Below are 22,650 nucleotides of genomic sequence, written 5' to 3'. Positions count from 1 at the left end.
CAGGGTACAGCAGAGCTAATCTAAGCAGGCTATGGCAGGGTACAGCAGAGACCATCTAAGCAGGCTATGGCAGGGTACAGCAGAGCTCATCTAAGCAGGCTATGGCAGGGTACAGCAGACCCCATCTAAGCAGGCTATGGCAGGGTACAGCAGAGCTCATCTAAGCAGGGTACAGCAGAACTCATCTAAGCAGGCTATGGTAGGGTACAAGGGTACAGCAGAGCTCACCTAAGCAGGCTATGGCAGAGTACAGCAGAGCTCATCTAAGCAGGCTATGGCAGGGTACAGCAGAGCTCATCTAAGCAGGCTATGGCAGGGTACAGCAGAGCTAATCTAAGCAGGCTATGGCAGGGTACAGCAGAGACCATCTAAGCAGGCTATGGCAGGGTACAGCAGAGCTCATCTAAGCAGGCTATGGCAGGGTACAGCAGAGCCCAGATTAGCAGGCTATGGCAGGGTATAGCAGAGCCCAGCTTAGTAGGCTATGGCAGGGTACAGCAGAGACCAGTTTAGCAGGCTATGGCAGGGTACAGCAGAACTCATCTAAGCAGGCTATGGCAGGGTACAGCAGAGGTCATCTAAGCAGGCCATGGCAGGGTACAGCAGAGCTCATCTAAGCAGGCTATGGCAGGGTACAGCAGAGCTCATCTAAGCAGGCTATGGCAGGGTACAGCAGAGACCATCTAAGCAGGCTATGGCAGGGTACAGCAGAGCCCAGCTTAGCAGGCTATGGCAGGGTACAGCAGACCCCATCTAAGCAGGCTATGGCAGGGTACAGCAGAGCTAATCTAAGCAGGCTATGGCAGGGTACAGCAGAGACCATCTAAGCAGGCTATGGCAGGGTACAGCAGAGCCCAGATTAGCAGGCTATGGCAGGGTACAGCAGAGCCCAGCTAAGCAGGCTATGGCAGGGTACAGCAGAGACCATCTAAGCAGGCTATGGCAGGGTACAGCAGAGACCATCTAAGCAGGCTATGGCAGGGTGCAGCAGAGCCCAGCTTAGCAGGCTATGGCAGGGTACAGCAGAGCCCAGCTTAGCAGGCTATGGCAGGGTACAGCAGACCCTAGCTTAGCAGGCTATGGCAGGGTACAGCAGACCCCAGCTTAGCAGGCTATGGCAGGGTACAGCAGACCCCAGCTTAGCAGGCTATGGCAGGGTACAGCAGACCCCAGTTTAGCAGGCTATGGCAGGGTACAGCAGACCCCAGCTTAGCAGGCTATGGCAGGGTACAGCAGACCCCAGCTTAGCAGGCTATGGCAGGGTACAGTAGACCCCAGCTTAGCAGGCTATGGCAGGGTACAGTAGACCCCAGCTTAGCAGGCTATGGCAGGGTACAGCAGACCCCAGCTTAGCAGGCTATGGCAGGGTACAGCAGCTACTCAAAATGCAGCAACTTTATCTCAGGACAGAATACAGAAGCAGACTCTTCCTTTTCTGTTTTCTCTCTATTTTCTTCATTTTCTTCTCAATTTCTCTCTCTTTCTCTCTCAGGACTTATTCTTTCTGTCCCTACCTCCCTCTCTGCAGTCCCCCTCCCCTTTTTCACTCATACCTGAACCCCCCTCCTCTCTCCCCTACTCCCCCTCCCCTCACACTCTAATGCACTGACACTACAGCATAACTGGAGCATGCCAAAGCTCAGACAGGCATGAGCGTTTCATACAGTAGAATTTCTGCTGAGGAGAAATCACCCACAACAATGCCAAAACACAATGGGGGGACGCGCCAGAGCGTGAACCAGCCGCAGTCGGGAAAGACTCACATTTGTCATACTCTCTGACCACGCTAAACTACGCTAAACGACACATTTAAGGAGACTAGAGCCCGCAGTGGAGAAAAGGAGGGGGGCAGGAGGGGAGAGAAAGAGATAGGGAGAGAGAAAGTGGGAGTAAAGAAGGGTGGGAGATACTGAAATGCAGTTCACTGAAAGAAAGAAAACGGGTGCTTTTAGAGAGAGGGAGGGCTAGAGTAGGGGAGGGGGAGGTAGAGAGGGGGAGAGGTGGCTTGGGGCAGAGTGAGAGGTGGTGACAGGGAGTGATGCGACTCGATCTAGCGTAAAAATGCTTTTTGTGTGTCTGGCTGAGGAAGTGAACGGCCTGGTCCATTGATTCAGCTGTCTGTTTGTCCGTCCGTCCAGGGAATGGGATCTGCTCTGCCCTTGCCCTTTTCCAGAGCTGCCTGTGAGACAACCCTCCCCCGGCCCCCCCTCCTCACGGCTACAGCCCAGAAATACAGACACAGCCACCCCTGCCATTACTACACACTGTCTGACAGCCCTGTGTGTGTGTGTGTGTGTGTGTGTGTGTGTGTGTGTGTGTGTGTGTGTGTGTGTGTGTGTGTGTGCGTGCGTTTCTTTGTGTGTGCGTCAAAAGCGACGGGCGATATCTCCAGAATCTACCCCTTTCCTCACTTAGACGTATTGATTCCTGCGAGCAATAAATAGATCTCAAAGATGATGACAAACAAGGAGCGCTGACTGGGAGCACTCTCAGAAATGTGGGAACAGCACAATATCCCCAGGCGCATCATAAAATATATGATTTAACCGCCATGCCAATGGACTGGATGGCAATTTGAATGCCTCACACGTCAGAAAGATAGGTCCCGCAGTGTCACAAACACCTAGAGGGGGAAGACTCAGCAGGGCCTTACTATGAGCCTATACCTATTCTATTCTATACCTTACTTCCCTACTTAAACCATTTTGTCTCTTTAGGGACCAACATATATCAATTCATGGATCTAGCCCAAGAGGTGAAATAAGGACTCATAACTTCCTCTGCATGTTTAACAGCTGTCTCTTGTCTGTCTTGACCATTGAGATGTACAGTAAACATCATAGATGTCTTATCTCCATGTCTCTGGTCTGTCTTGGCCATTGAGATGTACGGTAAACATCGTAGATGTCTTATCTCCATGTCTCTGGTCTGTCTTGGCCATTGAGATGTACAGTAAACATCGTAGATGTCTTATCTCCATGTCTCTGGTCTGTCTTGGCCATTGAGATGTACAGTAAACATCGTAGATGTCTTATCTCCATGTCTCTGGTCTGTCTTGGCCATTGAGATGTACAGTAAACATCGTAGATGTCTTATCTCCATGTCTCTGGTCTGTCTCTCCTAGACGCGGATGGAGGATGGGAAGAGAGAACTGGCTGTCAGTATGCTTCCTGTGGTGCCGGAGGACAAGGACTCTGGCCGTACCTACACCTGTCGCGTCCTCAATCCCGCCGCCCCTGCCGGACTCCAGACCTCCGTCACCATCAACGTCCAGCGTGAGTGTCCTCAGTGACGCTTAGTGTCCCCTACAGTCACTCCGTAGTGTCCTCTTCCCAGTGATGGGAACACACCTAAGGTACAACACTCCCTAGTGTCCTCGTCCCAGTGATGGGGACACACTCGGGTACGAACCTCCGTAGTGTCCTCGTCCCAGTGATGGGAACACACTCGGGTATGAAACTCTGTAGTGTCCTCGTCCCCGTGATGGGAACACACCTTGGGTACAACACTGTAGTGCCCTCGTCCCAGTGATAGGGACACACCCAAGGTACAACACTCTGTCAGAGGATGGAGAACACAGAGTCAAATACATTCAACTACCAACTATTAGACTTGAATACTACTTAGTATGTACTGATGTATTGTCCATGGACACTAGTATGCTAGTGTGGATATTGGGACATAGTCCTATTGGTAAACTGTATACAAATATACTGCCAATAACGACAAGGTAGTAGCCTATACACATATATAATCTATAATATATTTATTTATATACTTTAGGAATTAGTTGAGGGCTTTGGTTGAATAAATACATTTCACCCAGCACCACTTTAGAGTTAATGGAAGAGTGGTTAGTTCTGCCTTCCTGCACATGCACTCGCTCACCCTTCAATGATTCATACACTAACCTCTCTGTGACAAACACACACCCCTTCAAATGGATGTATTTGTATTTTATTTCACCTTTATTTAACCAGGTAGGCAAGTTGAGAACAAGTTCTCATTTACAATTGTGACCTGGCCAAGATAAAGAAAAGCAGTTCGACACATACAACGACACAGAGTTACACATGGAGTAAAACAAACATACAGTCAATAATACAGTAGAAAAATAAGTCTAAATACAATGTGAGCAAGTGAGGTGAGATAAGGGAGGTAAAGGCAAAAAAAGGCCATGGTGGCGATGTAAATATAATATAGCAAGTAAAACACTGGAATGGTTGATTTGCAGTGGAAGAATGTGCAAAGTAGAGATAGAAATAATGGGGTGCAAAGGAGCAAAATAAATAAATTAAATACAGTAGGGGGAGAGGTAGTTGTTTGGGCTAAATTATAGATGGGCTATGTACAGGTGCAGGAATCTGTGAGCTGCTCTGACAGCTGGTGCTTAAAGCTAGTGAGGGAGATAAGTGTTTCCAGTTTCAGAGATTTTTTGTAGTTCGTTCCAGTCATTGGCAGCAAAGAACTGGAAGGAGAGGCGGCCAAAGAAAGAATTGGTTTTGGGGGTGACCAGAGAGATATACGTACCTGCTGGAGCGTGTGCTACAGGTGGTCCTAGCTATGGGTCCTAGCTCAGTGACACATACCTCCAATGTTCACAGAGCTTCCTTTAGTGCTGCTGTCCTGTTCCTTCTCCCTTGACTGACACAAATTCAGCCTTCATATATTGTAGAATCCTCCATAGTGATAGATATGACACATACTAAGTTCACCTCTCAGTAATGTTGTGTGTTCCCCTCCGTCCTGCAGACCCCCCATCAGTGACCCTGTCCGTCCAGCCCCAGACTGTCATGGAGGGAGCCAAGGTTCTGTTCATCTGCTCTGCCTCTGCCAACCCTGAGATCACAGGATACAGGTAAAAAAACAGCACCTCAACCTACACTTTGCTGGGTTCATTTCTTTCATGAAGTCAGTGTGTGCTGCATTATTATGGAACTATTAGCCTTTTAGTTGGTCCAGTTTGGACTTTATCATTATTAACGCACATGTAACTCAAAATGATCTAGTGATCCAAAGTGACCTGCTAACCCAATATGTTCTGGTATACCAAAGTGATCTTGTAACCCAATGTGATGTGGTAAATTGACCTTCTAACCCTATGTGATGTGGTAAATTGACCTTCTATCCCTGTGTGCTGTGGTAAATTGACCTTCTAACCCTATGTGATGTGGTAAATTGACCTTCTAACCCTATGTGATGTGGTAAATTGACCTTCTAACCCTATGTGATGTGGTACATTGACCTTCTAACCCTGTGTGCTGTGGTAAATTGACATTCTAACCCTATGTGATGTGGTACATTGACATTCTAACCCTATGTGATGTGGTAAATTGACATTCTAACCCTATGTGATGTGGTACATTGACATTCTAACCCTATGTGATGTGGTGATCTGGTGGTCCAGGTGGTCCAAGGGAGGAGTCCCCATCTCGGAGGCGAACGGGGACAGCCTGGAGGTGACGGTAGACCACTCGTACTTCACAGACCCTGTCTCCTGTGAGGTGTCCAACTCAGTGGGCAGCACCAACGTCAGCACCCTGGTGGATGTACAATGTGAGTGGAGCACATCAGTGTATCATAGTACTAGTAGCCTATAGTGTAATCTGAGTAGTGTGTCTGTGAACACATGTCCACCCTCGTCACAAGAGTTATTGTGTCTTTGGAGGGTACTGTGTAATGTGCTTTGTGCTTTGAAAATGGCTTAGGGGATATGATAAAGTCATACTGAATTGAATGGTGAATAAGGGCTGTATTAGTTCTGATGGTGTCCTGGGCTCCTCTACAGTTGGTCCCAGGCTGCTGTCGGAGCCCAAGCCCATGAACGTGGACATTGGGATGGACGCTGCCTTCACCTGCACCTGGACAGGCAACCCTCCCCTTACCCTGGCCTGGACCAAACAGGGCTCAAGCGTGGTAAGACAAGTAGCTCAATCAATACTTATACTGTGTGTGCGTGTTGGTGTGCGTGTTTGTGTGCGTGTTTGTGTGTGTGTGTGTGTGTGTGTGTGTCGGACGTGAGTGTGTAATGAGAGAAAGCCCTCAGACATCAGAGCTAAACCTTCAGAGGCAGTGTGTGTGATGACTGTCAGGTTCTCGCACTGCTGACAGCAGGGGAGGTGACACTCTGTCATAACAACGTGACCACTAAATCAATCACATCCACAGTTGAGGCGCACTAGTTAAAAACCAGCTGACACATTTCACATCCCACTCCGAGAACAGCTTCTCAACCCGGACCAAGACACAACACAAAGAACATCTAGGGAGGAATATGTGAGGTAGCTTACAAACAGCCCAGTTCCACCTTTAGTTTGCGTCATCCTGGTTCAAGGTCTCCCACCCCACCCCAGGCAACACTATCAGCTCTATCTCCAGGGAGCCTCTCTCCCAGTGTTTAATCGAATTTCAGAGGCAGCTTTTGCTAAAAACGCCACTGCTAAAGAGAAGAGAGCTGCAGGACAGGAGGCGATGCTGTAAAAGCCATGCTGTCATCTCCATCTCCCAGACTGAACCAATGCTCTCCGGAAGAAAAGAACAGGCGGTGCTCTCTAATCCACACGCACCGCGGCCATCATGCCTCACACAGCTACCAGTAATGGATTCATTAGGTTACTCTCTAATTGTGGTTGAATAAAAAATGGAGAGTGGGAGTGAAAGGACGGAGGGAGGGAGAGGAGGGGCGTAGAGGGAGAGGAAATTGATTAATCACAGCTTGATGGAATGGTGGGATCAATGAGCTAACGAGTGCGCAAGTGTAGAGGGAACTGTAGCAGCCTCTAAAGGCTACGGCCCACTCACACCATGATAACGTTATGCTCTGCCGGCAACCTTTAATTAGGACAATCTCCACAGCAGCATGGTCACTCCAGAGGTGCCTGGCTGTAGCTGGAGTCTGTGATTAAAACCACAGTGTTGTCACCACCATGAAATTAAACTGAAACTGTTCGGCCACATTGGTGCTGCTGCAACAACTTCCCCCTCTTATCCCTCCTGTCCACCTCTCTCTCTCTTTTCCCATCTCCCTCCACTCCACTCCTCTCCCTTCCCTTCCCTCCTCTCCCTCCCCTCGTCTCCCTCCCATCTCTCCTCTCCCGCTACAGGTGCTCAGTAATGGCAACACCCTGCAGCTGAAAGCTGTCACCCAGGAGGATGCTGGGACGTATACCTGCAAGGCCATCGTCCCCCGCATCGGGGTGGCTGAGAGGGACGTCACGCTCACTGTCAACGGTAAGTCTCATATGAGTCTCAATAGTCTGAAAATAGGGCTAATTCAATACCACTTTCTTTTAGATGTAGAATATTAAAGATGCACATTTGGTATTATCTAAGAAGAATGTTTACTCGAGCATTATATGTGTCAACCATCTGACAATGCATCTTTAATTTGTCTCAAAATCTCCCTCTTTCTGTCCCTGACATCTCTCTCTCTCTCTCTCTCTCCCTCTCTCTCTCCAGGCCCACCTATCATTACAGCAGACGCCACACAGCACGCTGTCAAGCACTCCAAGGGCAAGCTAGAGTGCCTGGTGGGAAACAGCCCCTCGCCTGACAAGATTGTAAGTGAGCCTCTTGTCTTTTCCTGTCTTTCCTCTTTCAATGTTGTGTGTGCGTGCGTGCATGCATGTGCACATTTAATACACACTGAATCCCCCACCTTCACACACACACATCATCCCTTCACCACTCAATGGGGATGAGGGAGAGAGAACAGAAAGGTAACTAGAAAGGGGGGCCGGCTCTCCTGCAGGCTGCAGCCCAACCGCACGGCTCAATTAGCGCTGCATCCATCAGGCCTCGGTGGGCTGACCTGTCAGGTGACCCTGGGTGCGTGGGCAGCTCTGACAGAGGATAATTAGGGTCTGAGGGGGAGTGAGAGGCAGGCACCCCGTAGACCTTACCTAGCAGCAGGAGAGAAGCTTCAGCACCGACAGGAGCATCTTACACAGCCTCACAGGTCTGGCAGGGCTTAGAGGCTGACAGGGCTTACCTACAGGGCAAGACGTAGGAGGCAATTTAGACGTACGGCCCTTAGCAATGTCAGCCAGGTGGATGGAGAGGGAGGAAAACAGAGAGGGGGAAAGAGAGAGGGGGGGAGGGAGGGTGGTTGGTTAGAAGGTACCTGTGATTGATCTAAGCATGGGAAGTAGTGGTTGATCTGAGCTCTGACAGCGCTGCTAACGACTCACCTGCAGTTCATCTCCCATCTTTCTCACTAGGTGTGGACATTTGGAGACGTGACCCTCTCCTCGGGTTCCTCCGGTCGTTTCTCTGTCCAGATGGTGACCAGCGACCATGGGGTCCTGTCCTCCCTGGTCTTGTCTGAGACCCTGGCCCAGGACTTCCTACTCCGCTACAACTGCACCGCATGGAACCGCTTCGGTACAGGCACCGCGCTGGTCACCCTCAAGGAGCAAGGTACGGGTAGGAACTGGACAGGGGTCCTTATTATCTATCATCTCACACAGTCAGCATGACCAATCTCACTAGGACGAGCACTGTGGAGAGACGGTGCTGGGAAGAGAGAGGGGTTAGATGAGGTCAAAGCAGAACTCCAATTGAGTGCTTATCTTAATTATACTATTTTAATCAATATAATTTAATCAGCAGATGGTGGGCCTTAATGAATACATTGGGCCATATAACATAGATATCGATCGGGGACTAAAGTCAATTAGATCAGGGCACAGGTGTCCTGGGGCCGAGCTGCCGGCGGTCCCTTAGCTCCCTCTCTCTCTCTAAGTGTGTGAGAGCCACCCTCTTCAAATTTACTTAAATGACAATTTACTTACTCACACACACACATACATGCACACACACACACACACTCTGCACACTGGAGTTGGCAGAGGTAAGGAAGGAAGGACTTTGTTGCAGTAGACACCAAAAATAAGGTCCTCGCCAGCAATTTACATCAAGGCAGCTCAGCCGGGGTCTCGGGAGAGTTGAGTGGTGCGCCGTATCTCTCTCTTGGAATCTCTAATTAGATTACTGTCTATTGCTTCATTGCATGTCAGGCCTTGTTACCCTTCTTCCAGAGAGATTAGACACAATAGCCGAGGCTGTGGGGACGCAGGGGGCTCTAAGTGTGTGTGTGTGTGTGTGTGTGTGTGTGTGTGTGTGTGTGTGTGTGTGTGTGTGTGCGTGCGTGCGTGCGTGCATGCATGCGTGCGTGCTTCTGAGGGACCATGAGGCTTACTGCAGTTGAATTTATATAGGAGCAGGCGTTGGCAGAGATTAGTTGCGGGGGAATGAGTAGAGTGGCGTTAGAAGAGGAGACTGGATCTGGTCCTGCCTGTCTCGCTCTGATCAGTAGCAAGGTCCTGACTCTTTTCTCTTTTCCTCTCTCTCCTCACAGAGGCCCTGCCCATGCTGATCATCATTGGGGCGGCGGTGGGCGGAGGGTGTGTCCTGCTCATCTGTGTCGTCACCCTGGTCTCTCTCTGCTGCAGGCACACCGGGAAAGGTGAGGTCGAAGGTCAGATATGGGGCATGCCGGGGTTGGGCTACATTCCATGTCAACTCACCCTATTCAAGGAAATGAATTGACATTCAGTAAATGACTATTCACTCAATATTTTTCAATCGGTGTGAACTGACTGATTTGAAATAGAATTGACCCCAAATCTTAGTGATGCATGGTTAGTTTCAACTTCATGAAAGGAGCACAATCAAATCCTTTTCTATAAAGACAACAGGCATGAAAAGCAGTTTTAGAATCATTTCTAAATCACCTGTCTCTTTTGAATCCTCACAGGTAAAAAGTGCACACGCCTCTCAAAGAGTGACATCAGAGTTCAAATTGTGCACAGTGACCACAATGCTACCCGTGGCAACGATGATGAGGAGGATGTCAAGGAGCCCATGGTAAATGCCTCCGTTCAATCACTTTCAGTAGGTTTTCAAATACCTTTTCATCTTTATATAACAGATATATATAATGTATATTACTGTGATTATGTGATGATATACAGTACAGTCATTTTGTTGTGCTCATGTTGGTCTAAGATGTTCCACCTTTATAATTGTAGGGCCTGTTGTTTCCCCCCCAGGCCCCCAACAGCAGTGAGTCTCCTGGGACGTCCCGGACGGAACACAGTGACCTGCTGGAGGAGGACGAGGACGAGAGGTCCGACATCAAGGTAAAAACCGTAAGGAGAAACACTCACTTATACAATGTTTCATGCATGGGAAAAATTGCAATCATTTGTTGAGCATTTGTTGCATGTGCTGTTTTGCTGGGTGTTTTGAAAAAGTCTGAAATCTCTATATACATACTGTATCTTTAAAAGCGGTTGAACAACTTAACACCCTGTTGTTATTTCCTCTCCCCTCAGGACCCCACTAACGGCTACTACAACGTGCATGCTCATGAGGACCGGGTGATCCGCAGTGGTTTCTCAGATTACGTGCCCAACCCCCGTCCTGTCTACACGCCATCCCAGCTGCCCTCCCCCAGCCCGCTGTATGGCCAGCACACAGTGGTGGCAGCCACACAGCCCCGCATCTACGACTTCTCCCACCGCTACGCCACCACCACAGGGGCCCGCTCCACCTACGAGCAGCAGCAGGCAGCGGCAGCCCAACCCGGAGCCATCTACCCCAGCGACCCTGTCTACAGTGGCTCTGCCTACCTGCCCACCGCCGCCACATACGGCCGAGCCTTCACCAGCTACGTCAAGCCCGCCTCCTACGAGAAGGTGGACGCCTACGATCAATCGGACCAGGCCAGCAAGGTGTCTAGCTCCTCTCGTTTCTCCTATGCATCATCGCAGGTCTCCTCCCAGCAGTCCGACTACGGACGGCCGTCACAACGCATGCAGACTCACGTCTGATTTGACAACGGAACAGGGGGTGGAGCGCAAAGGGCCATGTAAAGAGGAAGCATTTGTCATCTCTATAGGAGGTGTGGCCAGACTAACATGAGGAGAGAGGACTGGTTGGTTGGTCCTTCTGCTGGACACGTTTTGGAAGGAGATGTAGGTGACATGGATTGCCCTCACTTATTTGTTATTCAGTTGTCATTCTGGGATTGAATGGTCCCAATGGAGTCCCAATGGAGTCAATGATTGTGATGTGCCACTCACATTCCCCATCAATAAATAATCTACTACAGTGTCTGCTACTTCAAAGATGAGCCTGCTATTTTGGTTTTGTTTTACCAGTGAGGGGATGGGAGGAAGGCAAACTGGAAATCACCAGACAGGAGCATCTCATGACTTTGGGTGGCCTAAACTAACTGGATGTTGGAGCCTAGCTAACATTTCTCAAAAAGAACAGACTCCTCAGACAAATAGAACTTGTAACAGACTATGAACAAATAAAAAATACAGATATATTCATTAAAAAAAAAAAAGAGTCAACACATTGTGGTCATTTGGTGTTTGTCGGCATGTGAAAGGAGTTCTAAGCACATTCGTGTCTCTCTATCCATTTAAAGAAGCCTGAGCTCCACAATGGCAGCCATAAACCGCTTAGCAAAACAATAAGTTTGGCTTGGGTGTGGGTTATCTGGGAGTGAAAGCAGAGTGAGGTATGGAGAGAATGTGTATCCTGGCCTTCACCTAATAGAGAGACAGCCTCTGTGTTATTGTTCTACCCTGGAGGACAAGAAAAGGAAATGGAAAAACCCAAAGATGGTGAGCTACAGTACATAGCAGTGTATTGAAAGAGTTAGGGATAGAGATGAATTCCTCTGGGTACTGTATTACTTCTGTGTTTACCAGATTGTTAAATGGAGACTATTTCCAGAACAATCAGAGAATGCGGTTTGTAAAATGGTGGCAATCTTGAACTTGAATAAGCTCAAGGTGCAGTCTCAACAGGCTAAGATGGGTTCTACTTGTGAAACTGTCCCTCTTCAGACACCATCCACACACCAGTCTTTATGACACAATCAAGTAGCTTCAATATGTTTACAAAAACACAGTACTACCCTGAAATACTGACTAGATCAACTGTACAAATGGGTGAAGAAGTCCCATTCTTTCTCTGTTGCATGCAGATGATGTGTCTAGTGAAACTCTTCAGCATTTCTTTTCCATGTCCATTATGCTTGTTTGAGAGACTGCTTACTGCACCTGGTCTCAGTTGCATTCCGATTCTGGACACTACTGGAACCCTGTACTGCCATTTTGTGTCGAGAGCCGCGCTACTGGTCAGTCGGCCCAATTGGAGAACAAACGTCACTAAGTGAACCAAGTGATTTAAAAACAAAAATCATCGCTCGTCTTTATTTTTATATAAGCCTTAATGTACAGCTTGTAAGCTGCTTTACTGTGAAGTATCTTTATATTATATATACATATAAATCTATATCTTGATTGATTTTATTTGGGTCCACAATTTCTCTCCTTCTGTTCCGTTGTTCATCAATCACTGAATGCAGAAAGATGAACTATGCTTTTTGGGAACACAACTAATTGCCATTTGTTGGTTTGGTTCATTCTGTTTTTTTAATAATGTATTAAGGATTTTATTTGCTAAAAATGAGCTATTGTTGCTTGTAACTTTGTATACATATTTATATTTAAATAAAACCATTTCAGATAAAGACCAGCGTGGTTTGAGTACTGTACTGTACGTTGGCACGGTGAGGAGATGCAGTGTGTGTGCTGTGTGTGTGTTGTGTGCACGTCATGGGGGAACAGGTACAAACAAAGCTGCTTATGTACCGAGGTTGATGAATACAGAAATTAGCAGCGCTGTCTATGTTGATTCTCCTATTCCCGTGGTGGAGCGTAGCTTTTAATGAAGACAGATGTGATTGTAGATCTCCTACTGTCTGTGTATCCACCTCCTTACACCCACACGCCCAGCTCCCCTGGTAACAAGATATTGCTGTGACAAAGCTATGTATAATGTGACAATATCAGCTTGTCTTGTCACCTCGGTCTCGTTACATCTCGTCTCCAGGTAGACATGCTAGTCACAGCAGGGAGGAGATGAGTGCTTGAGAGATCCACATTCATTACAGGCTGCCGTGTAAAGGGACATGGCCCCACAATAGACTCATAATACTTACTATACAATAACTATTATAGAGACACGAGTCAGTCAATGACAAATGAAGGTAATTGACATGCAGAAGATTCAGGTAAAGTATGTTTATTGTGTAGGATTCATAAATCTTTTATATAAAAATGAGGCATACAAAAACAATTGAACAGTAGAAAAGGAATGTGTCCACAATCCGATATAAATGTTACCTTTATTTAACTACACACAGTAACAGCTCACATTTATTATTTAAAGAGTCGCTTTTGGCCCCTTCAACCCATGTTCTGAAACATATACCTTTATACACTCCATATTACCCAGCATTGTGCCAATGTTAGGGACCATAGAGAAAAAAATAGCCCAACATTATCGTCAACCTTTAACAATTAAAATTGTTTCAGCACTTCAACATTTACAAACAACGGAGAGCTTTAGGTTTTGAAGTCACAGTAAATGTACAAACACAAGTCAAAATAGAGTGAAAGAAAACCAATGAAGAATCTGAACAGTTAAAAGCAGGACCAGGATTGTCCAATAAAAAGTCCACTGTTTGAGAGGGGTGAGAACTCATTGTGTTGCTCCGTGCAAACAGCTAAACCCAATTGATTTTCTTGAGCTGCCGTGCGTAGGGGAGTGGAGACCCGAATCACCCTCAGCTCAACTGGCAAATGGAGACCATTTTAGCTAGCCTGTATATGGGGTTCTCCTAGAATACTAATGTGAGGGAAATGGCTGCAGCATCTATAGAAATTGATAGGAACCTCCGAATTGCACTGTGCCCATTGACCCTCAGAGGTGAAGCGAGGTTTTACTCTGGTCAAAATCTGTCCATGAGGTGTCGAATTTGGTCAACAAACATGTATTGCTAATTTGCTACGTGACGCTTATTTGATCAAATAGAAGTTTTGTATTGGTTAGATTATTACGAATGCACTGATATAAGTGGAAGCATGTGGCCTTCTGCAACTTACCCCAAAAACCACTTTATATTGGAGTTGTGTCTGTTGTCACAGAGGGCTCATCATAGATATAACCCGTTTATCATATTGAGGGCTTCCACCATTTTAAATGAGTCAACTGGGTGGGATTCTAGAATTGGGAGCAATCAGCCAATGAAGAAGAAAATGGACTACTTTAAAATTTAGACAGCTAGGGTTGAGCAGTACACCGTATCCCGGGGTATTTAGAAATACGCTCGGTATGATTTTCCATACAGTTGTTTTTGAAAATGTGTACTTTTTAAATAAATATCTGCATTCAACTTATGCATTAGGTAATAGAGCAAGCAGATCGCAGTAATCATTTCCCATTACATTATTTTTCACTCTGTGTGCAATAAAAATATTTTTAAAAAGCAGACATTGAATATCCCCTTGAGCATGGTGATGTTATTAATTACACTTTGGATGGTGTATCAATACCCCCAGTCACTACAAAGATACAGGCGTCCTTCCTAACTCAATTGCCAGAGAGGAAGGAAACAGCTCAGGAATTTCACCATGAGGCCAATGGTGACTTTAAAACATTTAGAGTGATAGGAGTGATGGCTGTGATAGGAGAAAACTGAGGATGGATCACCAACATTGTAGTTAGTCCACACTGCTAACCTAAATGACAGACTGAAAAGAAGAAAGCCTGTACAGAATACAAATATTGGAAAACATGCATCCTGTTTGCAATAAGGCACTAAAGTAAAAGTGCAAACAAAATGCCAAAGAAATGAAATGTATATCCTGAATACAAAGAGTTATGTTTGGGACATTCCAACACTGGGTAACACTTCATATTTTCAAGCATCGTGGTGACTGCATCATGTTATGGGTATGCTTGTGTAACAGTTTAGCTTCCATCCCTCTCCTCGCCCCTACCTGGGCTCGAACCAGGGACCCTCTGCACACGTCGACAACAGCCACCCTCAAAGCATCATTACCCATCGCTCCACAAAAGCTGCAGCCCTTGCAGAGCAAGGGGAACTACTTCTAGGTCTCAGAGAGAGTGACGTCACCGATTGAAACACTATTAGCGCGCACCCCACTACCTAGCTAGCCATTTCACATCGGTTACACTCACCCCCCTTTTGACATCCTCCTTTTCAGCAGCAACCAGTGATCCGGGTCACGGCACCAATGTAACAGTTTAGCTTCCGTCTCTCTCCTCGCTCCTACCTGGGCTCGAACCAGGGACCCTCTGCACACATCGACAACAGCCACCCTCGAAGCATTGTTACCCATCGCTCCACAAAAGCCGCGGCCCTTGCAGAGCAAGTGGAACAACTACTTCAAGTTCTCAGAGCGAGTGACGTCACCGATTGAAACACTATTAGTGAGCACCCTGCTAACAAGCTAGCCATTTCACATCGGTTACACTCGTCATTGACTAGGGCTTGGGAGTTTTTCTGGGGGGGACAAAATTGAATAGAGCTAAGCACAGTCAAAATCCTAGAGGAAAACCTGCTTTACAACAGACACTGGAAGACAAATTCACCTTTCAGCAGGACAAAAACCTAAAACACAAGGCCAAATATACACTGGAGTTGCTTACCAAGACGACATTGAGTATTCCTAAGTGGCTTAGTGACAGTTTCAAATTAAAATCTGCTTGAAAACCTATGGCAAGACTTGAAAATGGTTGTCTAGTAATGATCAACAACCAACTTGACAGAGCTTGAAGAATATTGAAAAGAATAATGTGCAAATATTGTACAATCCAAGTATGGAAAACTCATAGGGACTTACCAAGAAAGACTCGCAGCTATAACCTCTGCCGAAGGTAATTATAACATGAATTTACTCAGGGGTGTGAATACATATGTAAATTATGTATTCAAATTCTAAAAATAGGTTTTCACTTTGTCCTTATGGGGTATTGTGTGTAGATGGGTGATTTTTGTTTATATTTAATCCATTTTTAATTCAGGCTGTAACAAAAATTTGGAATAAATCAAAGGATATGAATTGATTCTGAAGGCACTGCAATAGACAATCTTTGTTAGAACTCAAGATTCACTGCATCTCTGCATTAACAATATCACACTCACTTATAAAACATTCAATGTTCTTGTCAAGGCACTTTAAGTGAAATTTGTCAGGTGAAAACAGCTGGTAAAGAAATACATTGTAAAAAAATACACTCTAAAATATTTATTTTATATCTATTCTATTTCTGTTCTATTTCTGATTCCCTCAGTTAATTTGGCATGTCTGTCTGCCCAACAGAAGATGTGATCTCACATTATAACAATGGTGGAGACTAGGCAAATACCACCAAAAACAAAGTGTGTCCTCAAAATATACATATTCCATTATTTACACTGGGAGAATATTAATCAAACCAGTGGAACATGACATGATTGATGGAGGTGCAGGAGTCTTGCTGGTCCTCTGAGCCTTCGAGAACAAGGGTTACATCAGTACAGCATAAAAACCTAATCCCAAACCCATTTGAAATCCTTCGTCTGAGCAGTAGCTAGCCCCATGCAGGCCCTCAGTGGGTGTCGGAGGCTGGTTGAGGCTGGCTAGATGGATGGATAGCTCTGGTCATCATGGGGGGACTTGTCCTTAATCAGATGCAATGTTCCATATTCCTTATTTTTGTCTTGTCCTGTCAGACCCTCAAACTGTCTACCCGCTGTCTTCCCCCCTTCCCCATATCCCCTCATCATCAAACCCCGTGTTCTTGCGGATCCAATCTCTCAGCTTGGTGACGCGCGAGTAGACGCCGGGCTTGTTCCGACGAGCGCAGCCCTCGCCCCAGCTCACGATGCCTGCCTGGAACCACATTCCACTTTCCTCGAAGCACACCAGGGGACCCCCCGAGTCTCCCTAGTGATGAGAGCAACAGAGGACAGAGACATTACATTGGGCACAAAGGAAACGTGTTTAAGAGTGTTTTAAGATGCAGGTGTATGCCATGTTTCTATTTATAATTGCATGTGTGTGTGTGAGATAATGTAGCCTGCCGTGCGTATCCCTCCCACCTGACAGGCGTCAACTCCTCCGGACAGGAAGCCGGAGCAGAGCATCCTGGATGTGACCTGACCCTCGGTGACCACGTTACACACCGTGTCATTAATGATCTTCACCTCCGCCTTCTGCAGCAGCCGTGCTATGGCACCTGACCGCCACGAGAAAGAGGGGACACGTGGTTATAACTAGCAGGAGACAACCTTCATGTCCACTAGCTACAACCCAGGTGCTAATGAGTTGGCTTTGTGTTGGCTAATGGACAGTTAAGAGATCCCTCAAGAGAAAGAGGGAGAACGAGGGAAAAGGTCTGGTATGAAATATAGATGTGGAGGAAGGTGTAATGGAAGAGAGGGATGACAGAAAAAAAGATGTAGGAGAGATGAAGGGAACAAGAGGAATGACATGAGAGCTGAGGAAAATCATCAGGGTGGAAGATGAGGGAGAAGGAATGGAAACGGGGTGACAGAAGACAGGGACGTCATGAGAGATGAAGAGAGGGATGTCATGAACGGGAGAGATGAGGGTTGAGAATGAATGGGGAGAAAGTGAGGGAAGAGGGATGACATGAGGAGAGGGATGGAGAGAAGAGAAGGATGCCATAGCGATGAAGGGAAAGACGCCATGATGGGAGACAGATGAGGAGAGGGATGACATGAGGAGAGGGATGGAGAGAGAGAGCATGAGGAATGTCAAGATGAGGGAAGAGAAGCATGCCAGGATGAAAGAGATGTATATAATCATAGAGGAGTTGTATAACACACCTGACTGAGTCAAATACTATGCCAAACGGTTAGTATGTGAGGTGCGCTGATTCGGCACTTTCTTGGACTATTCCACTGTCTTTTCGCTCCATTCCTATCAAATTAAATCAAGTGCAGCTCGAGAATATGGAAATACTTGACCTAATGTACAGTATTTGATCCAAGTCTGCCATCTGAGAACAGTAGTACTGGTCTAAATGACCCTTCATACCAAATCCAGCACAGCCCAACCATCTTGAAAGTATTCAACATGTATATTCAAAATGTTTGACGTAGGGATGGGCCGGAGTAATCGATCTTTAACCAGAGAATGGCGGTAGTGTGCATCTCCCATGTTCAATCTCCCGCCAATTCGTGCTCAATCATTGTTTTCATGGGGTGAATTGTTTGTCAAAGTTGATGAATTCCCAGCTATATCGCCTTAGCCTACATTTACTGCTGGTGATAATATCATTAACCACTGCCATTTCCCCATTCATCTAGAATGTTTGGTTACGGTCATTTCATTTAATTCAATGTATTAATACGACATACTATTCTCATTCTTGTAGTGGAGACATTGTTTGGAGAGCTCACAAACTACACGGTGATAATGAAGTGGTGGTTTATTTAATTATATTTACCAGTTTTATATCAACACTTCTGATTTCTTCGTCTTGTCAGTATTGCTTGAGTGCGCACAGATGTAGACTACCTGGGCTGAGTTTAAACCCTGATCAAGGTTGTGCAACTATATCCTTCACAGAAAATACATTTGTGCAACACATTCATCAGGAAATAGCTTCATTTTCATCAGATGACAACCGAAGTGCAACGCTATTTGGCCAGCAGCCACACAATTAAATGAGCAAGGTCTTTTTTTTGCAAAAACTATGCATTGCCATCATATAAAGAATATAGCTATCTACATTTCTTAATCTAATGTTTTGTTTGAAGTTAAATCTTGCATTTTACCAGAGAAAAGAGGGCTACCGAGAAAAGTAGCTACAAATCAGTCAGAGTGCTGTCTGCTGATAGAATGCCAGTTCGTGAATTCTCAGAGTGAAGAAGCGCAACTGAAGCACATAGTAATTTCTGCTCGGCATCAGACTAAGAATACTTTTAGATCTGCATTTAGAAAATGCAGTAAGATTATTTCCTTATGCGCTTTATTTATCTTTTACATTGTGCCACTGCTAGGCGAAGCTGTGAGTGACCCCGCCAAAACCGAGCCGCTCATTATGGTTTCAATGAATGATTCTCAAATGGCACTTGTTTTTTTATTCACTGAATATACTAGGAAATATGGGGCAATTTAGCAATTAGAACATGTTATCTGTAAAGGTTATGATAAATTAGACATTTTTGCACGCTGTTGGCATATAGATAAATGTGCACATATTTTTCTGTAGTGTATTCTAATATACTTTATTTTATTTGAGTACTCCAGTACAAAAAATAATAACGTGAGAACTCGAACAGGAAAAACATTTCAAATGCCCATCCCTAGCATGACCCAGTTCTATAGCATAAAATAGAAGTAAATGTATGTTAACTTTGACCCCATGCACTAAATCAATTGCAACATTAGCATTTGAAATGATTCAACATATGTACAGTGGGGCAAAAAAGTATTTAGTCAGCCACCAATTGTGCAAGTTCTCCCACTTAAAAAGATGAGGCCTGTAATTTTCATTGTAGGTACACTTCAACTATGACAGACAAAATGAGGGAAAAAAATCCAGAAATATCACATTGTAGGATTTTTTATGAATTTATTTGCAAATTATGGTGGAAAATAGGTATTTGGTCAATAACAAAAGTTTCTCAATACTTTGTTATATACCCTTTGTTGGCAATGACAGAGGTCAAACGTTTTCTGTAAGTCTTCACGAGGTTTTCACACACTGTTGCTGGTATTTGGCCCATTCCTCCATGCAGATCTCCTCTAGAGCAGTGATGTTTTGGGGATGTTGCTGGGCAACACAAACTTTCAACTCTCTCCAAAGATTTTCTATGGGGTTGAGATCTGGAGACTGGCTAGGCCACTCCAGGACCTTGAAATGCTTCTTATGAAGCCACTCCTTCGTTGCCCGGGCGGTGTGTTTGGGATCATTGTCATGCTGAAAGACCCAGCCACGTTTCATCTTCAATGCCGTTGCTGATGGAAGGAGGTTTTCACTCAAAATCTCACAATACATGGCCCCATCCATTCTTTCCTTTACACGGATCAGTCGTCCTGGTCCCTTTGCAGAAAAACAGCCCCAAAGCATGATGTTTCAACCCCCATGCTTCACAGTAGGTATGGTGTTCTTTGGATGCAACTCAGCATTCTTTGGTCCTCCAAACACGACGAGTTTTTACCAAAACGTTCTATTTTGGTTTCATCTGACCATATGACATTCTCCCAATCTTCTTCTGGATCATCCAAATGCTCTCTAGCAAACTTCAGACGGGCCTGGACATGTACTGGCTTAAGCAGGGGGACACGTCTGGCACTGCAGGATTAGAGTCGCTGGCGGCGTAGTGTGTTACTGATGGTAGGCTTTGTTTGTTTGGTCCCAGCTCTCTGCAGGTCATTCACTAGGTCCCCCCGTGTGGTTCTGGGATTTTTGCTCACCGTTCTTGTGATCATTTTGACCCCACGGGGTGAGATCTTGCGTGGAGCCCCAGATCGAGGGAGATTATCAGTGGTCTTGTATGTCTTCCATTTCCTAATAATTGCTCCCACAGTTGATTTCTTCAAACCAAGCTGCTTACCTATTGCAGATTCAGTCTTCCCAGCCTGGTGCAGGTCTACAATTTTGTTTCTGGTGTCCTTTGACAGCTCTTTGGTCTTGGCCATAGTGGAGTTTGGAGTGTGACTGTTTGAGGTTGTGGACAGGTGTCTTTTATACTGATAACAAGTTCAAACAGGTGCCATTAATACAGGTAATGAGTGGAGGACAGAGGAGCCTCTTAAAGAAGAAGTTACTGGTCTGTGAGAGCCAGAAATCTTGCTTGTTTGTAGGTGACCAAATACTTATTTTCCACCATAATTTGCAAATAAATTCATTAAAAATCCTAAAATGTGATTTTCTGGATTTTTTTTCTCATTTTGTCTGTCATAGTTGAAGTGTACCTATGATGAAAATTACAGGCCTCTCTCATCTTTTTAAGTGGGAGAACTTGCACAATTGGTGGCTGACTAAATACTTTTTTGCCCCACTGTATTGTATATGACCTAGGTCTATAAAAACAATAGTGTAACTATATGACTCCCCACCTCCTTCACGGAGCGTGCCCCAGCCTGTAACCCAACAGGACATGCCAGCAGGGAAGAGGTGGGAGCGTGCGGGTAGGCAGATGGGGTGGACAGTGTTGGTGAACTCCAGCGGCTGGCTCAGCTCCAGCAGGGCGATGTCGTAGTCATATGTCATCTGGTTGTAGTCTGGGTGGGTGATAATGGTCTTCACCGAGCTTCTCTGAACAGTATCCTGCTTATACTGGTCCTGCATGCCACTGTACGTCTGCCAGTTGGAGGCCACGTGGTTTCTAGAGGAGGAGATGAGAGCACCATTATTCAGTTATTCTGCTGGCCTCTCTGCCTTTGACATTTCACTTCAATTTATTTTTTAATTTTAATTTTTATTTTTTTTGACAAAGTACAGGAGTAGATAGAATTGATTGTGGGTATGTTAACCAGCCTACAGGGCCAAGGGCTGGCAGTCTTATCTGAAAGGGGCCCGTGTGGAGGCAAGCTTTTGCTCCGGCCAAAGCAGAAACACACCTGATTCAAATAAGGAACTAATTAGTCTTTAATAAAGACTCAATTGATTGAAATCGGCCGTGTAAGATAAAGTCTAAGATTGCCTACTGCTGCTATAGGATATGGGCTTGAGCTACTCCTATAGAGCCTATCCACAGCATACGAGAATGCTGTCTGTAAACACAAAGGAAGCAGTTTCTCTTCCAAGCTGACTGTGTGATTGTGAGAGGAACCAATGCTAGCAGCAGAGCTCTGTAAATCTCTGTACTGTTCATGAAACCGCTGCAATGCACAGCTACATCATCCCCTACAGTGGCTGGCTCGAAATGGAAAAGACCACATCCATCCCAACACAGCAGTGCTGGATCACATTCTAGGTCAGGGCTAGTGCTCCACCTACTGGCAGCCCAGCTAATTACACACATTAGTATATACACTATAAAGCTGCTTTGATGCAAATGTGGCCCTGAAGCATCTCTTCTAAACAGTATAATCAGGGGGGTAATTTCTCAGTCCTTGTGAGATCAAAACTCTCCTGTGTTGCGTAAAGCACTGTTTACCCAGCATACTTAGGGCTCTGTTCAATCTGCTCTGTTCAATCCACAACGAGGAAATTCAGCTTTACAGCATGATTGAAATGTATAGGCCATGTTCCCACTTTGGTGGAGAATGCATTCATGGTAAACGCTGCACATGTTGGCTCAATATCTTTACATTTCTATTGCGGAACCTGGAACTCTTCAGCTTTACAGATTGAAGAGTCCTAAGCATTAAATGAACGAACAGGATCCCTAAAACAATGTCCTCTGGAATAATGAATAATAATAATGAGAATGGGGCACCAACAAACTAAGTTAACTCAGTGAAGTAGATGAAAGACAGCAGAGTGGCCATAAACTACCCCCGGGCGTGGGAAAGAAGGACAAAAAAAGGTGTTTGAAAGCAGAGTAGAGGGAGGTGGGAGATATCAGAGGCTTCAGAAGCAGAGACAGGACGACCTGTCTGTGAATAAGAAACCAGAAGAGGGAGTTGTGAGGGGTGCTATGTACACATGCAGGGCTGGAGATCTTGAAAGAAGAAGTCAAGGAGAGAAGCTTCAGTAGAGTAGAGAAGCCATAAACTACCCACAGGCATGACAGGATAGACAGACTCAAAAAAGAGGCATAGAGAACAAAAGCAAAGCGGGAGGGAGGGATGA

At 45.7% G+C, this 22,650-nt stretch overlaps 2 protein-coding genes across 13 annotated transcripts in view; one reads left to right on the top strand and one right to left on the bottom strand.

Annotated features, from left to right (window-relative positions):
- Window positions 1-12,547, top strand: part of LOC112227055 (kin of IRRE-like protein 1) — a 47,326-nt gene extending 34,779 nt beyond the window's left edge. The window contains exons 5-15 of one of the 11 annotated variants that reach the window (XM_042309528.1): window positions 3,125-3,275; window positions 4,753-4,858; window positions 5,408-5,556; window positions 5,789-5,916; window positions 7,104-7,230; window positions 7,459-7,559; window positions 8,220-8,418; window positions 9,359-9,478; window positions 9,758-9,867; window positions 10,032-10,151; window positions 10,338-12,547. In XM_042309528.1, coding sequence (XP_042165462.1) covers window positions 3,125-3,275; window positions 4,753-4,858; window positions 5,408-5,556; window positions 5,789-5,916; window positions 7,104-7,230; window positions 7,459-7,559; window positions 8,220-8,418; window positions 9,359-9,478; window positions 9,758-9,867; window positions 10,032-10,151; window positions 10,338-10,835 — 1,809 coding nt within the window. In that variant the 3' untranslated portion in view covers window positions 10,836-12,547. Of the gene's footprint in view, window positions 1-3,124; window positions 3,276-4,752; window positions 4,859-5,407; window positions 5,557-5,788; window positions 5,917-7,103; window positions 7,231-7,458; window positions 7,560-8,219; window positions 8,419-9,358; window positions 9,479-9,757; window positions 9,895-10,031; window positions 10,152-10,337 lie in introns of all 11 variants that reach the window. The other 10 variants (XM_042309526.1, XM_042309518.1, XM_042309546.1 and 7 more) reach the window with 10 other exon arrangements.
- A 2,700-nt stretch (window positions 12,548-15,247) lies between these two features.
- LOC112226793 (suppressor of tumorigenicity 14 protein homolog) overlaps window positions 15,248-22,650 on the bottom strand; it is a 34,401-nt gene continuing 26,998 nt past the window's right edge. For both annotated transcript variants that reach the window (XM_024391359.2, XM_024391351.2), the window contains 3 exons: window positions 20,970-21,238; window positions 16,976-17,112; window positions 15,248-16,820 (listed from right to left, as the gene is read on the bottom strand). In XM_024391359.2, the coding sequence (XP_024247127.2) occupies window positions 16,620-16,820; window positions 16,976-17,112; window positions 20,970-21,238 (607 nt within the window). In that variant the 3' untranslated portion in view covers window positions 15,248-16,619. The remainder of the gene's footprint in view (window positions 16,821-16,975; window positions 17,113-20,969; window positions 21,239-22,650) is intronic.

The sequence above is a fragment of the Oncorhynchus tshawytscha genome, linkage group LG03 (assembly GCF_018296145.1).
Source record: "Oncorhynchus tshawytscha isolate Ot180627B linkage group LG03, Otsh_v2.0, whole genome shotgun sequence".
Lineage (NCBI taxonomy): Eukaryota > Metazoa > Chordata > Actinopteri > Salmoniformes > Salmonidae > Oncorhynchus > Oncorhynchus tshawytscha.
This window is presented reverse-complemented; position numbering and strand designations above follow the sequence as displayed.